This window comes from Athene cunicularia (assembly GCF_003259725.1).
Source record: "Athene cunicularia isolate RWA chromosome 5 unlocalized genomic scaffold, athCun1 chr5_part1, whole genome shotgun sequence".
Taxonomy (NCBI): Eukaryota; Metazoa; Chordata; class Aves; order Strigiformes; family Strigidae; genus Athene; species Athene cunicularia.
In genome coordinates, this window is record NW_020799101.1 from 36,989,709 (window position 1) to 37,007,684 (window position 17,976).

Sequence of the window (17,976 nt, forward strand, 5' to 3'; positions counted from 1 at the left end):
CTACAGCTAGGCTGCAGACCCTTCACACAGGACCCTGCTGCGCAGCAGATAAACAGAGATGGAGTGAGCCACATTGAGGTGAGGAGTGCACTGCCCTAGCCTGTACCACCACACTGCTGCTGGATGGTGGTTTTCTCCTCTGGGAGAAAAGCCATCTGGAAAGCTTCCTAGATCAGTCCAACCTGAGGCACTTACAGCTCATTTTCTTGGTGCAGTGTTATGACTGCCTCATTGGCTTTTGTCTTCTACTTCACTGCTGCATGATGTCTTCTTAAAGTCTGAAAGTAAGTCCTTAAAATTCATGCTCCAGGAAGGTTTATAATAGCTTCCATGGACAGAGTAACTGCTGTGCTGTTCAAAGTAAAAGTCCAATTTTATAGCTGATGTTTAATTCATCAAGCACCTGGATGGACTGGGCAGAAGGTCTGGCAGCAGGGGATGTTTCCTCGTGACAATCAGAGTGGCCTGGGCTCAGTCTAGGTGCATGGGTAGCCACTGGAGTTGGGGAGCCAATCACACTTACATGGCCTGAGCTGGCATCACAGCATGGGCACAAGCACTCTGTATAAAAATCAAAGCTAACCTTGGTCCAAACTTCAGTGCTGTGCTACCATTGGTAGTATAAAGAAACTCATGGATTCACCATGTAGCTGCATGGGCATCAGGACAAAGGAGAGCCAGGAATATTTGGCAGGGGAGGTCACGATCGCTATTCAGACTGATATACCATCACCATTATATATAATCATGGCTTCTGTCACAAAATGGCACCTCACAGCCTATTTCTGAACAGGGTAACTATTATGGATCCACACCGAATAAGAGGGCCCTGGAGATCTTTGGTCACAGACCATTTTACTTGCAAATGATTTCTAAGTGCTGTGAGAGTACAGTCACAGCTGATTCAGGAGCAGAGATCAAAAAAGAAAAATCCAGTTGAAGGAGAAGAAAAGACAAACTAGTGTTAGGGAGAGCAGAACCATTTAAAAAAAACCCACAAATAAAATAGAGCAGGGAAGATAGGTCTCTCAGTCCGAAATCCAAATGACACCAGGAACTGTCTTAAGGTAGATGATCTCTGGCTCCAGGTCCAAATTCCAGTTTGAAGAGTCCCATAAAGATATGGGCTACTGTACCAGACACACTGGATGCATCAGTCTATTTTATAAAGGCACCAAATGACCTTAGATAGGTACTTAGGCTACACAAACAGTATTCAGGGCCAGCAACACCCTCAGGTTGCTTCTGTGGGAAAAGCTGAAAAAATGGAAGAAAAGTTTTACACGCAAAGTATAAATATCATTTAGTCATTCACCTCTTGTATTTTGCTCTTAGATAGAAAAGTGTCTGCAATGCTCCTGGACACTAGTTTAAAATTATGCCAAAGCCTCCATAAAGTTATAGCAGTACATTGAGGTAAAGGTCTTGGCAAGGCAAACATAAACATCTGCAGCAGCTGAGGTATTCTCCCTCATCTGACACAGAACAAGTGGACCATATGAAGAGCATATGTCTTGGACATGTCCCCAAGAGCATGCCTGAAATGCCAAAATTGGGAACAGCATGCCAACACTGGTCTGACCTCCTGGGCTAAGAACAGGCAGGGCTCAGCCCTGCAGCCCCATGACTCTCACGAAGGAGGAATGCTTATCCAGAACTGTATCATGGGCTCATTTCCTGGCTCTGTCATGAGCTTCCCTGAAGAAACCACATATTTCCATCTGTAAGATGGAGATAACAAACCTCCTTCATTTTCTGCGGTCACTGTGAAGACAAACCTAGAAATACAACAGAAGCAGAGTGTCTCCACAGCAACAGTGACAACATGAGTCCATAGGCAGGACTCACACACTGATCCAGAGCAGAAGAAAACAAGTGTCATGAAAACACAATCCAGATAAGATGACAAATTGTTAAGGTTTATACAAGAGCAAACTATCTTAATAACCTGGAAGTCCTTCTGCAACTCAGGTGACATACCTGCAAAACACTCACCACCTTTGCTAAAAAGACAGAAATCCTCTCTGCTGTCTGCATGATCCACAAGTTTGTCTTGAGGGCATCCCCAGTGCTGCCCACAAGGTCTCTATACAACAATACACAGGCTTCCAGCCAGAGCACCCAGCTTTCTGGGGTACACAACAAGAAGCCTGGAAGCCCTGAAAACTGGAATCCTTGACCTGTGCTGGGGACTGCAATCAGCTTTGACCCATGAGATGTTCTGCAGCAATGGTCTTTTGCAATAGCTCTGCTTCAGTTGAGACTTTTCTTCATTTGAGAAAAAAACATCTCAGTTTGTTTCTGCCACTGCTCAGTGTTTTCTTTAACTCATAAGAACCAGGAGAAAAGCAGGAGACCTGACCAATAAGCCCAAGCAAGAATCAGGTTTGACAGCTTGGTGTGAAGGTGGGATTTAAATCCAGATTAAAGGCCTAATAAATCCCCTTTTTACCTCCACGGCTTATTCTCTAAGGACATGGTAGGGCTAGGGAGGCACAAAGGGAAATGACATGCAGTCGTGAGAGAAAGGCAGCAGCTAAGCACAGCTTGTGCCCAGACAAATCAGCTGTTTTCTTTACCTTCTGCTCCAATAGACACTAGTTTGACTCCTTTGCTGGCAATGAAATCCAAGGCCTTGTTCACGTTGGATATTTTGTGCACTCGCATTTTGCCTCTTTCAGGCTTAGCCAAACGTTCACCTAAGAAGAAAATAGGAAAAAAAAAAAAGATATTAGAAAACAATTCTGAACCCATTCTTACCTGATGGGTGTTTTCCCATGCTGGTGACTCCCGCTGCTCACCCAGGCAGAGGGTAGATGCCCTCCTTTCTCACCACTGAATGCAGGACAGCCTACACTCACTATTAAATACCCCCAGAAAGAAACAGACAGAAAAATATCTTCTTGTTGCATCCCTGATAATTTAATGAGGAACCATTGGCACCAAGTCCTTTCCGCAGCAGGTTTTTGTATCAGAGGTGAAAAGGTCCTTCAAAATCACACTGAGCTAGACAGTGGAACTAACCTCCATACCATTAACCACAGATAACAATGCCGGGAAACAGCAAAAACTTCTCTCTCACAGAAAGACAGATGAGGAGCTCCCCTCCAGCATCTACAACACCCAACTTTCAAAGCAAATCTCTCCCTCTTGGAACTCCCTACAGTCAAATGTGAGTGTGATCTTGTATTCCTTTTCCCCAGACAGGATACAGACCTCCTACATCTCTAGTCTCTTCACTGAACAGCCACAACTACCTGTATCAGGAAATTAAATCACTTATTTGACTAGTGGCTTTATAACTGTAAGGACTGTCATCTCTACTCCCTTCCCTTACACATTTGATGTATTTTTAACTCTATGCAATGGTCTCTTACACAGTGGTATGCATTTTATATGTTTATAAGTAAGACATAGAGAGGGAAGCAGCCTAGCTCTGAGGCAAGGGTAGGTAAATCTCTCATAGGAACAAAACTTAGGGCAAACACCAGCTCCTGACTGGAACAAAGCTGGAAGATTTGGAAAAGCTTCAAATAAAAAAGTGCATTAATGGCAGTCTGTAACTATGCTTACAGCCTACTTTTACTAATACTACCCCAACACACAGAGTAAGCAAATTAAAGCTTGGACAGACAAGTGGGCTTTTCAAAGAAACTAACAGAAATATAATTAGATGGGACATCAAGAACCACACGTATGTGACACACAACACCAAAAAATGAACAGAATGGCCACTTTCAGATCACAAGCTCCAGAATACAGAAAAGATCTAAACAAAATGCAACCAGGTATTGCACTTTGGGGGGAAAAAAAAAAAAAAAAAGTCATGAGATAATTTAAAAGAGATCAAATGGGCAAGTCTAGGCAAGTGATTACTCACCTGACCTATTCAGTTCCAAGAGTCTCTTGCTTTATCTTGAACCTGAATATTTAAGTCAGCACGAGCTGACTCAAAAACTTTATTTGAGGCTTAAGGGTAAGAAAGAAAAGTACTTTTTAAAGAACTCTTTTTCATAATAACCGGATGGCTTATTTCCTAACAAAGGAGTGAGAAAAGCTAGAAGGGAGAAAAATAATCCTCATAGCCATGCCCCACAAAGAAAGAAGTCTGGAAATTAAAATCCTTTAAAAGTGTTTCAGTGATTAATGTAGGCTGGTGTCATTAGTTCTCAAGCTTAAGGATAAAACCAGATTCACTTTCAAAATGAAACACTGATGTCTGATAATTTAAGTGAAAAGATGTATTTATGGTACTACCTCCATGCTAGGATTAAAAAAACCCCTCTATTTCGCTTTAATGGAGCCTCAAGTATACATCATGATACATTGCTTTCCTTTTGCATTTGGATAATGCTAGTCATTCTAAATAAAAGTGGAAGCATTTTTTGTGACAGTTTCACAATAGACTTAAGCAGACTTATGCTGCCAAATGTCAACAAATGGGTTGAGCCAGCTAAAAAATAACCATTTTCTTCAGCTCATGTGACTGTAAACGAGCCTTGGGAAAAAAAAAAAAAAAAAAAAAAAAAAAGAGACACAAGAGATTGGGTTTCAGCTGGAACAGCAAGCTGATCCAATTCACCTTGTGGCCGCATGTGCATTGCCAACACAAGGGAGAGCATCTGAACTGCTCTCCCTGGGCTGGAGAGAGCAGGATTGTTTCCTCTGACAGCAATGTGATCCTCGAGCAATTGATGGTGATTGCAAAACTGCAGTCTTCCTCTCTCAGATATCACAATAGGATATTTGTTTTAGAATCATTTTTTTGGAGAACTTAAGTCCCAACCCAATGGCTATTCCCTTCAGACTTGGACTTTATTACAAATTTAGATTTCCAGAGAAAAGCTTCATCTGGTTCCATGCCATACATTATTAATGACATAGACTATTAAAAGGGAAGCCTGTGGAAATATGTTCTACTTTCAGCTATTTGCATCATTGCTTTATTTCTCAGTACTTCTCCCAGCTGAGAAAATGAACATGGTCTACTCACATCCATTCTCTTAATTCTCATGTACTAGCCCAAGGCTGTACTTTAAAAGCCAAACAATGCAATGAAGTGTTGGCATAGAAGTTGTTTACAGCAAATTTGTTTAGGAAAAATTTCAATTAGTCATTCCTTCCGTTTGGGGAAAAAAACCCCAACCTTATAAGTTTATTTTAAATGTACTAAACACAAGCTTAGCCTTTATCAGTCTTGTAGTATTAATTTTTAAACGGGTTTGGTCAACCAGGGGAAGGAAATGCATGCAGTGAAAAATAAAAGGATATCTTTTGGGGCAGTTGGGGCGGAGGAGGAAGGCCCAACTGTTACTTCCCACCACAGAGGCCAATGGGAGAGGATTTGCAATGAGGAGGTCCCAGGACTGTCCACAGAGCTTCCCCTACCACACAGTGGCTGGGGGACTGAGGGGCTCTGGCTGGGCTGGGAGGAAGCCCATCAGCAGCACAGCTCACCAGTAGAAGGTACCGGGCTGAGTAAAACTAAGGCACTCTCTCTCTTGCAGAACGTCACTGCTTCCCATGCTTTAGGAAGTTGCGTTGGATAGGAAAACTGCTTCCTACCTGCCCTAGCTGCCTGGCAGCAACATCTCCCCAAGGATACACAGGAGAGTCTGCCCTGAAACAGGTCTCCCACAGCCCCAGTGGCACAGTGCCTCTCCCACCCTAGGTTCTCCAGCAGCTTCCCTGATGGAGGCTCCATCCTTCCTCCCACAGCAGTGTGGCAGCAGCCGCTGCTGCAGTGGGGGCAGAGGAGGATGGCACTCCCTCACACCCTGGCTGGGCAGCCAGGTGGAGGCAGCACTGTGGTCTGCACAGCTCTTAGCCAGGCCAGCCCAGTCACGGCTGAAGGCTTTTATGGCCATCACCCTCTGGGTTAGAGGGAAAGATCAGCTTGCCATAGAGCAACCCTGCCCACACCAAATTCGTGTCAGCTGCTCTGCAGTCCCCCAAAATGTGGGAAGGTGGTGTGGAGTGAGCCAAAAGCTGAAAGGAAAGGCCAGGAGCTGGAACTGGAGGGCTAAGAGCCATTCGGAGACTCATCCTTTTGGCAGGTGATCAGTGGGAACCATGGCAGAAACACAGAGGCAATCCCTTGCCAACCAGCAGGAGACTCCCTACCCCCACACTGCTCACAGGCTGGGCTGCTGCTTCCCCAACTACAGGCCAAAGGGGCTACTAGTAAGGCCAGCAGCTGGAAGGAGGCTCCATAAGAGCAGCGGGGCTCACAACTGGAAATGGAACCACCAATGATGGAAAAGAAATAGAGAAAAAACAACTGTGCTAAGTTTCTCCTCTTTTGCCACTGTACCTATGAAAACTGTGGTTCTAGCTTCTGCCAGCTCTAAGAAAAGGATTCTCAGTCCTTAGTGTGTGAAGGACTGTGGCCTCTGGTGGGATGGAGCCCACAGCTGGTCGCGATGCCTTTGCCTGCTGGTCTTCTAGCAACAGGCTGCAGGCACAGAGCTGCTCTACAGCAGATGGGGAAATGCTGTGCCCAAACCACCAGGACACTCAGAAGCTATTAGCTTCTTCCTAAACTGAAGAGGTTCCAACAGGCCCTGCCAGTGGGCACCCAAAGAGACAACAGGAGAGGAAGAGTGGGAGATGAGGCAAGGAAATCAAGCAGCATGAGATATGAGACACCCCACTTAAGCACGGAGCCTCATCCAGCCTCCCCTGTTCATGCTTCTCTCCCCTATTTTCCAGTTCAATGATTAGAAACTAAGTCGTCAAGGCCCATCTGCCACAGCTTCCACATTGCAGCCCCTCCTCTTTATTAGAAAATAAACTAATAAGACTCTGCTACCTCATTTCTTACAGGCACTGCAGAAGCAATGAGTACACTGATAATATTTTGAGCTCTGATTCTCCCAAACCACTATCATGGGCAAAACTCCTGAGGTTTTATCCTATATTCATAAATTTTGGAAAACATATATACTGACAGCATCTTTGCAGAAGCTGGCAAAGGAGAAGGGAAGGAAAAGAAAGGAGGGGCAGAGGGAAGGCAGTTTGAGTGTTTCTATCATGGTGGTTTTGTTGGAAAACATATGGAGGAGGTCAGGAGTGCAAGTCACTGGGATGCTATTACTGGCTCAAAAGCCATCAAAAGAAAGTCTGTGGGCATAAAACCCCAGTTTCATACATACAGTCTTATCCCCCCTCGATGCCTCCCACAATACTTTACTAAGGTATTTATTTCATCCCTACATCAATAGGGATTACTGCTTAGATAAAATAATCCCAGGGAGATACCTGTCAAGTAGTGGGACATTTGTGATAGGGAGTGAAAACAAATCTGACCTAACTTGTTCAAGCCACTGTTTTTATTTCAAACTGTGTTTTGGGGGATTTTACTTTTCTTGCTTTTTGTTGTTTTTTTTTTTCCCCCCTGAAGGCTTGAGCACTGAGCTCAGATTGAAACTAGAATGGAAAAACTTCAGTCACAGCAGAAACCGAATGACACAGAAGATTTATTGGTTTGACTCCCCTCGTCCAATAACTTCTATCCTATTCCGACTGTCATGCGGCTTTGGTATGATTTGCCAGTGCATCGTTCCCACACTCTTCCCAGAGCTGTTTCATCAGCCCTGCCAAGCAGTAAGAGCCGTTGCCTGAGCCTTCACAGGAGGCTGTGCATTCCTGATGGGCAGAGGAAAGCCGAGAGGCAGGAGCAGGAATGCAATGGGCAGCCTGCATAGGCCATGAGGCTTGGAGCACATTCCAAAAGTACATTAATGGTCACTGCTGGAGACAAGATATTTGTTAGGGAGAAATTTGCTCTGAATCAGAAAGCAGCTGTTCTTATACTCTAGCAAAATTTGCAGCATTACAGCCCTTGTTGTCCCTGTTCTGCAAGAGAGGAGGACAGATTTCAGAGCAGAGATGCTCAGGACACTTGAGAGCACCACACAGAACCTCTCTCACCTGAAATGACTTCCAGAAGTAACATGAGTTTAAGACCGTCCCTGAAATCTTCCTCTATGTTCTCAATCTGTGTTCCAGCCTTGCGGAGATGAGAATTACACCATGCTGTAAATGTCTAAAACACAGGAAAAAGAAAACAAACAAACAAACAAAAACCAGTCAGTAATCTTCCCAGAAGCCAAACAGTTCAGAACCAAAGCAGTGCTGCTAGGTACCATGACACTGATTTAAATGGCGTTTATCTTTCCACCCACTGTCCTTGTGGAGCACAAGTGTTAGTACCTAAATATCTAAAGAAGTTGCAGGGTGTTCCCATGACAGAGAGAGCCAGAGACAGTCACTTCACAGCTCAGCATGTCTGATTTTCTGGAAAGGCCCCTATATTTTAGGTTTGGTTGGAATACCTTGAAACTAATTTTAAGGCATGCTAAATGCTCAGAATGCTAAGGACTCCAGTGGTGTTAGATGACACACCTTAATATGAAGGAGAAGTAAAAACAGCATTCCAGATCTTCTTGTCTCTAGACAGGTGCTTGGAGAAAAAAAAAAGGACCAGTCTATGGCCAACTGCCTCTGGTCTACTCCACCCCCAGCAAACACTGCAGGCTTTAGACACACTGAGAGACAGTGTGCCAAGCTCCTCAGCCACATAAACCACACCCCACTGGTGCCTGTCCTGCTGCCTCCAACTCAGTGCTAAGCAGACCTCCCTCACTTGCATGACTGTCCCACCTTCCCTCCCCCCTCATGTGGAGGAGTAAATGCTTTCTGAATAATGATGCTATCACCTGTCTCAGCATAAGTGGAAGTCCTAGAAAGGATAAAAGTAAGAATTACTTAGCGACACTACTGTCTAGCACAGTCCCAAACTCCCACTGCTTGAGAGCCTCTGGCAGAAGGACCACTGCAGTCACTTCAATGATAGAAATCACAGACACTCTGTAATTAGTGATATTACGCACCACCACTGTAGTAATAATAGGAGTTCAAAGTGTGGGAGGGACTGAGGTCCAAACTGCAACACAGCCAGCAGCATTCAGGCTAAACAAAACTCTTCTTGGAAATGCTTCTGACCTCAAGTGATCAGGGTAAGAGGATCTCATATGGGAGAAATGAATTTCACCACAACTGATGACAAGACACATTTTCTGTGGTTGCAATTTGTCAGAACAATGGGCATGCAGGGCACTGACAGGGAAGAGACCATCTCATCCAACAGATGTGATAGTAGGGATTATCTCAAAAGAACACCACATGAACAGGCCTGAAAGAGAAAAGTAAGTGCTACCATTCAACAGTCAATACACAAGAAACATACAAACCACCTCAAATACCCCAATGTGGCATGGTCTTAAATAAGTGAATCAAAGAGCCCAACCTGGAGGTGAAGAAGCTGTTTGACAGTACTGTTTGAAGAGTAAATGGTAGCAACTAGTTCTTTTAAAGCAGACAAGTTTGTCCAATGTGTTTCACAGTGTTTGAACAGGACACCAAGTAAACCCTTTCCTTTGTACAAACTGATAACCCCTCAATCACTCTTTAAATAGAAGGGTGAGGTTACTCCAAAAAATGAGCGGCTCCAAAACCTCAGTCCTACCACAAGGAAAGGATCTTCCAGATGTGCTCCCTGAGCCAATTCAATTCACTGACCCAGCAAAGAACTGTTTACTTTCTTTGGTAAGGAGAGTCTTCTGCTCAGTAGTGCATGGAGGCAGTTCAGCAGTCTAACAAGTGTCTGCAAGAGAAAGTAGGGCATACTTGGGCCAAGCAGGAGGGTGGAGTGGACCACAGCAGTCATGCCATCTTAGGCTGTTGGGGAACCGCAGCAGAAAGGACTCAGCTGATACTGAACCATGGCACGCCAAAAGCTTTAGAAATGCTTCACCACTGCTTACACCACGCACAAAATTTCGAAAGAAAGATTACCCCAAATGGCAAAGAGCATCAGGGCTTGCTCTTATTCATCTGGAAGCTGGTCGTCTTCTACTAACCTGCTCACATTCGTGCTTACACAACTACAAATAGCATAGTGAATCTTTTATTGGAAAAAGCATTGCTCAACAGCTGCTGAGCTTCCCACTGCTGTGCTCTGGCCTTGCTCTCCGCTGGGGCTGTGGGATGGAGCAGGATAATAGTGCAGCTGTAAATACTTTCATGGCAATGGCCTTTTGGACGGATGTATGTATTGTGAAAGTCTGGGATCTCTTTTTTCAAGATGGCTTGGTTTCCTTCCAGATTTGGAAGCTGCTTTTTTTTTTTTTTTTTTAAGAGTAGAGTCATTAAGCACCTTTTATTGCTTTTTATTGTTATTCCCTTGAGAAATAGAAGTGGTGTTTTTTTCAAGTAAGAGTGGTTTTATTTGAAAATGGGCCTTGTATGCTGAAGTACATCCTTTTGGCACTACTTTCCTCATTCCAGTGCCTGCACTGTATTATGTGAGAAGAGGTTCATTTATTTGGCTCCCTTTTGCAGCCAGGCTCCTTCACACCTCCAGAGGAGCAGATGAGAGCAGAGATGCTTTCAAATGGTACATCATCATCAAATATCAAAGTATGAAAACAAGTTATGCCAAGAAGGTTGTGGATACCCATGAACCTTCTTCTCATATCTGGAAAGCAGACAGAGCAAGATACCTAGAGCTAGAGACTGGCCCTGGGCCACATTGCAAAAATCTATGTTGAACTGAGGAGGAAGCCTGAGATCTAACTCATGGGTCACCAGGTTGCACTTTTATTTTTTGTATGACTTCTCTGAAGCCATTTCAGTTTTGGTTTTCCATCAGCCCAAAGTAGACGTTCTGCTTGAAATCATGGATAATACCAATATAGCTCAACTGGGCATCTCTCTTCATGTTTTGAGGATGGAAGAGGGTAACTAAGTCTACATTTCTAAGAAACACAGATGAAATTAAAACCAAACTACAAATCTTCTGAACTTTGCATTATTATAAAGCCTGACAGAATAATCAGATCAGTGAGAGTGCTTTTATTTTAGTAAAAGTCACCTAGGTCTTGGTGAAAAAGTCAGTCCAGGAGCCAGCACTCCAACATCTCTGCTGAATCCATCCCTACCACATCACAGTCTCAGCCATGCTGAAGTAAGATGACTGGGCAAAACATTGTCATTAGCCATTAGTAGCAGAGGTGACACCTCAGCTCCTCCACGACACAGCCCATGAAGAGTTAACAGACAGAGCACACACAGTCCCCACTAGACAACTCCCAGACATTTTGTCAAGGCATCCTTCAGGCCCTACATTAACTGCAGTAAGCATACCATAAGCAGCACAACAGCACGTGGGAAAGGCAACAAGCAGCAGCCCAGCGTGGATGCGTTAGGCCATTTTACAAGAAAACAGGATTATGAATGCTTTTAATAACTGCAGTGGGATTCACAAACTATGTTCTCCACAGACCAACCCAGAGCAGCATCGATCAAAACATAATAATCAGAAAACAGCTTTATGTTGCATCTGCTGCATATACTGCACAGGAGTAAAATATCTTCTTACTTCAAAGCAGTAAATTGGAACAGACAGATAGGAGAAGGCTGGAGAAATGTGGCAGAAAAGTCGGAGGGAGCAAGAGAAGGGAGAGCTGAAATTTTTGCTGTCCGTTGGGTCTTGCAATCCTGGCAGTCCTGTTTGGCAGTCTTGTTTTTACTGACTTGGCTTCACGCATCTGCACACGATCCTTTTTGTTATTCTAGGAAACCTACTGAAACCACCCACTCGCCCCATCCACCTTCTGGGCAACACAGCCGCTCCTCCCCACGCCCTGAGTCACAGCTAGCAGTGGCAATCAGCTCAGGGCAGCTGCTAAGCCCTGCTGTGCTGCCTGTCACCAACAAACAAGCTTTCAAAAGTGGAAAGGGCTGCTGAGACCAGCCAGCCATCTTTCCAGCACAGGCCTGACCATGGGAGCAGCCAGACAAAAAAAACAAAACAAAACCTGTGTCTGCTGGGGTGAGGTGAGACACACCCCAGTTCGGAGGGCAGAAATGCACTGCCAGGTGGGAAGTACTGTTTCCTCAGTCATGAGCTCAGACCACTGCTCTGAGGCAGCAGATGTGCTTCCTTGGTGCCTGCAGACACAGAAGCCTGGACATTATTCTCCTGCTTACCTCCTCCTCCCCATCCCAAAGATGAGGAAACAAATACTCTGTTAATCTTGAGGCTTGCAGAAATTTCACAGAGCTGGAAAACTACTTACTGTTAAATAATAGCACAAAAACATACCATCAACTGTATTTTCTTTATACAAATCTCACACTATAAGTTTTCTATGGTAACTGCACAATAGGTACAAACAGAGCTGTATTTCTTGGCCCTTGTATCTTTCCATATATTGTACACTTAATTTTATCTTTGGACAGAACAGATTGCCAAGAGCCCCCCTGCAGGTCTGCCTCTTGTTCAGTGTTCACAATGGAGGATGCCCGATGAAGAGACACGTGTGCGTTTGTGTGTATGTTTGAATGCTCATGCGTGCATTTCTCAGCTCTCTGCACCACCTGCGCCCATCTAGCTATGATTTGTAGCTTTTTTATTTTACACCCCAGCTTCATCAGCAAAACCCCTGATACTGAGATCAACTCGTGCTATTTGTGTGCTGTATGAACAATAGAACCTTCACATTCTACCACAACATAACGTGTCAGATAATAAAAAGAATAACAAATGTTACTAAAAGCAAGCAAATATGATTAACTGTTCTGCTGCCTCAGCACATGAGGCAGGTTTACTGTTGGGGTAACCTCTACAAGACTACCTGCATACCTATTTTAATAGGCACACCCTCCCTTTTTCTGACATCACACCAAAAGTCCCTGCTTCTTTAGCGTTCACTGTATTAACCCTTGCCCAGGCATAAGTTAACTAAAAACAACAGCCAGGTGATTGCTGGAGGTCCTGCAGCCAGAACTCTGATACTATCTTCAGCTAGCTTCCAGGTATCTTCCAGTCCTGCCAACTGCAAACCTAACTGTTTCTCTCTGTATTACACATGCACACCTGCACTCCCTGGGTATACTTTGTATTTCTCAACTTTTGCTTTTGTTCCTTCAACCAAATAACAGTTCCGCTTCACACTGTCCTTTCTGAATTTAGTACCTTTCTGGTAACAAAGTGGCTGAAACTTGGGGAAGTAGGACAGTAAGCCAACACTTGAAAGAACGCTTCTGCCTTGAAAGCACCAGTGCTGTGACACCACTGAGAGTGGATCTAGAGAGCTCTTTGCTGCAAGAAAACAGCCAATAAGGCACTTCAGTCACTAAGCAATTTCAGCAATGTAAATGTCAAAGCTACCACAACCACATAAATGACAGATATTAAAAAAATAAATGGGCACTTCTATCTATTTGTGGCTGTGACAGTAACATTCCAGCTTTATCTGACCTTTCCAAGTGCTCTTTACTTCTCTCCTTGCTAAATCACTCTTCCACATAGCCCTGCTTTCCATGGGTCAGTGTAAACTTTCTGAGACAGCCAAGAGACCACCATATTTGTGTAACAGCCCTGGAGAAGCTGTAAGTGAGCCAGAGCAGTGCTGCTCGCCTCCGTTCTGACAGGAGAAAGGTCTGGTCTAAGCAACCAAAGGAGAAATTCACTGGAGCATTGCCTCTCCAGAACACTACCACTGTGCTCAAAGGCAGGCAGTGTTCACAGCCACCAAGGCACCCTCCTTCCTTGTGTTTATGTTGGTGGATGAATTTTAAGCAAGTATTTCAACACAGCTCTGCTGTTGAGATGTGTCCACAAAGGTTTGGCTCCTTTTAAGAAGGGGATGGAGCTGCTTGCACAGAAATATCAGCCTAGCAGCACAGTTTCATGCTGTCTGCACATGTGCTCTGCAAAGTGAGGTCTTGAACAGGCTGAAAGCTATGGGTGCTAGCCCAGGATTTATTCTAGCTTTGTAGGAGAAATAACAGGAAGAGTCCTTTTCCAGTCACCAGAAAAGAAAGCAGAATATTCAAACAATACATCATGCACAGCTGGAAAACAAAAATCAAATTTTCTCAGCTGCAAGTGCTGCCCTTCCGCTAGTTGCATGTTCAGGAGAGTGCACCTGGGCTCCTGACTGCACAGCCAGGCTGCACTGCCTCCCTGCCCTGACAGCAAACTCTGTGGTGCCTGCTTACTGCAATGCCAGAGGCTGCTGAGACAGATCTGCTAATTCTCATAACAAATTATACAGTCAGTTCCACACTGCAAGGAATTTTATTTAAATGAAGTTATCTTGAACAGTGACTCAGGCACTTACCTAATAACAACTAATAGTTTATTAAGAACAGGCAGAAAACTGCTGCACACAGCTTTTTTTTAAGCAATAGAATTACTAATAAGGCAGTTCCAGCTGCCCCCAAATGGGATCCTTTCCACCTTGGTAGTCTGAGAGCTGAATATACCGTATTAAGTAAGGATGATACTAACCCACAGCCACCACAAGTCTCTCTCTCTCTCTCTCTCTCTCTCTTGCTCCTTGAACAGACTAGGCCATCATTACACCTTATTAATCGGATGGTTTTGGACTGAAAGGCTGGGCAGGCCATGAAACAAATCTCAACCACCCAGTCCAAGTTTCCCTGCACTCAGCACTAAAATTCGTTACCAGCATTAACCCCCAGGGTATCATGCGATTTTCCCCATCATGGTGCTATTGCTCCCTGATGGCTTTTGTGGCACTCCCCCAAATCCTCCTTTCACACCTTAAAACACTTGAAAGAATTTCTGGGGTCTTGTGGGTGGCTGCTTGTCACCCTCCCCCACACTCGACACAGACTCAGAAGACAGGCTTGGTTGCAGCTTCTTTTCCTGCCCAGGGCTGTGGTACAAGCTGACGAGGAGGTGCTCAGGTAATTAGGGAGTAGTTACAAAGTAATCCTGGATCCTGTCAACACCTTGGCACAAGAAAGGTCATGGCTGGACAAGGCAGATCACACCAGAACAACTCTAGTGAAGAAAGCTGGGCACTGAAAGGGTCCTTCATGAACTACAGCTGTGATCAAATAAGCCAAAACAGTTTTCCATCCCACTGAACAGTTTCTCTGCCCACAGGCTGCAAGTGACAGAAGCTTTATACACGTTTATATTAGCGGTTTTCAGCTGCGACAAGGAGGAAGTGCAGCCCTAACGCCCTCACCTCTGTATATTATGCCTCATGGTTTATTTGGGTGTCTGCCAGGGTGCCCAAAAATGCTCAACAAATGGCGGTACTCTCCCCACAGCGGAGCTCTAGAGATTGGAGATCCTGTACAAAAACTTCATCGCAAGTCCAGGAAGCCACCCAGAGTGCCTTTTGTTTGAACAAGCCAGCATTTACCATACCCTCCCCAATGTCATCCTCTAACCTGAAATACCTCCACTGCAGGTTGCTTCGCATTTGAAACCACCTAACAATTTCGAAAAGAAAGGCATTTGATAAACCCTTTCAGCATTTACTGTCTGAGCCCATTCTCCAGGACACAGGGGTGGTTCAAAGAGCTTGGTTTGTGTTGAAGAGTTACACAATCAGCAACTGACCTCTAAAGGATTACAGGTACGATGGTGTGCTGGTTTTGTCTGGGGTGGAGTTAATTTTCTTCATAGTAGTCTGTATGGGGCCATGTTTTGGATTTGTGCTGGAAACCCCTTGGGGGACCCATATATTGGTCAATGAGACCAATGCTGCACAGTGAAGACCTTTGCTTTCCAATGTAGTTGGCCAATGGGTATTTAGAAGAAATTATTACAGATACTTGCAGCACTATTTTGTCACCTCCACGAAAGGAGTTTAGTAGCACTAGCATCAGTGGTAATGTCCTGTTCTGGTTTAAATGCAGCTGTTGAGTTCCAAGCATGGCTGAAAGACAAAATATAGTACCTCAGAAGCAGCGTGGGCTATGTCCTGAAAATGGGAGGTATCATTACATTGTAATATGTGTTCCCAACATCCACCTAAAGAACCATTTGGTGGCTGTGTAAGGAATTTCTGAGGGTAAAAAATTGTAAGTTTACTTGCACTTCCCTACTCCAGGGCACAGCCCCTGCAACTTGGAAAGACAGAGTTCAGTCACTGCTTCTTCGACACTTCCCAAAACCCATCTCTGCAGCTCAGGATGAAACAACATTAAGAGCCCCAGCCCCAACCGTAACTGCAGAAGCCAATCTGGATCCCACTGGGAACATGAAGTTCACCACCAAAGCCTCTCCTTGTCCAGAGGAGTTAGGAAGCACTGCATAGGGAAAATAAACCCTCCTGACAATCAGTTTATCCTTTTGGATGATGGCAAAGAGTCAGCACATTACTTGCAAGAAGCGTAAGTGAATTCAGTGTAGGAGTTTTCGTTTTTGCTTAGTGCAATACAGTTCTCAGTGTCTTGCACAATTTTTAAGTCTCCTCTACTCGAAGACAGAACAAAAATGAAAGCATCAGAGTCCTTCCTCACTGGTTTTCCACTGGTGTGGTATTAACTGCTTTGGAGTCATAACAATCCCTTTTATTAGCTAACAACTGGCTAAAGTGGCAAGGGCAGAAATCTTAATCCAGCAAGCTTCCTGTCCAACACAGAGTAAATATTTGTTCTTCCCTACATTTGTGCCTCTGGAGTCTTTAACTCCATTTCTGCTACAGAACCCTTTCAGGAAGAATCTGGTTTTGGCATTTAAAAGCTACTGACCATTAAATCAATGAGTCAGCTGACATTTCAGATCAGTGAAGTACAAGCTCTCTTTATCCAAGAGTTACCAGAGAGCACTAATAGCTAGGAACTTACAAGAAGTCTTCAGACATGCAAAAACCATGCAAAAAAAAAGTATAAGGGGATTAACTGGCTAGAAGTATGATCTTTTAGAGCTTATTGTGAAGCTCAGACTAGCAAGACTCCTCATTATGCTTTTCTCTCTCCTATGAAATCAGCTCATAAATGTCAACTCGCTTCAAGCTCTCTCATAACAAAAATTAAACAGAGCTTGTCTCTGCACTTTATATGCTGAGCTTCCCAAATGCTTTACAGCATCTGAAGATATACAGGAAGAAATCATTTTACTGAGTACTAGGATGCAACTATTTATGGACTGAAGAGTGGCAGCAAACCCCTGAAAGCAAGGCTGTTCGATTCATGGAGGCTGAACTCCACCTGTCCAGCACAGAACTGAGCCAGGACACCAGGATGAAAACCTTCACAAGTAGCCTGACGTTCCTGATGGCAGGCCTGCACTTTACATCTCACCACCTAGCCAAACTCTCAGAGTTTTTACACTCTCGGTACTCCAGATCCAGTACTAATTTCATGGTGAGGTGTCACTTACTTGGTCCCAGGAAGAGGCTGGAAGGGGAAGACAGTGAGTGCCTGGCACTGTAATACAAATCAGGACATGCAGATCCACTCAAGCCCTGGCTTGTCTGGGAGCATGGGACAAGGGTACAGGACTTTTTTCAACTTGAAGCAGGCAAGGGAACTGCTCTGTCTCCAGTGTATTCACATTACTCTGCAGGCAGACATTAATGCAACCACTCCGATGAAGATTTGTCTTGTGCTTCTGCTCTCACGGGGTGGGGGGCTATCAGTTTATACTAAGTCCACAAAGGCTTCAGTGCAGGAGCTATCTGGCTGAAAGCCCTTCTGCAGTGTAGGTTCAGAGACATTTTTGACAACCCAGAGCCCTTATGTTCACCGTGCATTCTGCTGCCCCAAGGGACTGCTTCCTCCACCCTCCTGGGAAGATTCACAGATGTTGCTTTTTCTGCACCTCTTCTTTGGCTGTTTACTTTGTTGGTAAAGAGGAAGGGAGGAAGAGGAAGTTACAGCTTCATTTATCCAGGCTTTCTAAATACAGAGCTAAGTAAATAGGTTGAATAATTGAAACGATTTAACATGTATATGCCCACTGCTCTGTATGGATGCTGCAAAATTAGCACAAAGCATTGCTTTGGGTTTTTCAGGCTACAGAATTTTAGTGATTCTGCAGCTCTGGAAGACAGAAAAATCTTGTAATAATCTGTTTTTCTAAGGTATGATGGCAAGCATCCTGGCTTAAAGAACCTATAGCTACATTTCTAGTGAGAA

General features: G+C 44.4%; 1 protein-coding gene across 3 annotated transcripts in view; it reads right to left on the reverse strand.

Moving 5' to 3' along the window:
* Positions 1–8,043, reverse strand: part of ACTN1 (actinin alpha 1) — a 47,657-nt gene extending 39,614 nt beyond the window's left edge. For 2 of the 3 annotated variants that reach the window (XM_026849127.1, XM_026849125.1), the window contains exons 1-2: positions 7,933–8,043; positions 2,580–2,699 (exon numbers count right to left, since the gene is read on the reverse strand). In XM_026849127.1, the coding sequence (XP_026704928.1) occupies positions 2,580–2,699; positions 7,933–7,957 (145 nt within the window). In that variant the 5' untranslated portion in view covers positions 7,958–8,043. The remainder of the gene's footprint in view (positions 1–2,579; positions 2,700–7,932) is intronic. The other variant, XM_026849128.1, reaches the window with a different exon arrangement.
* Positions 8,044–17,976: the final 9,933 nt, after the last annotated feature.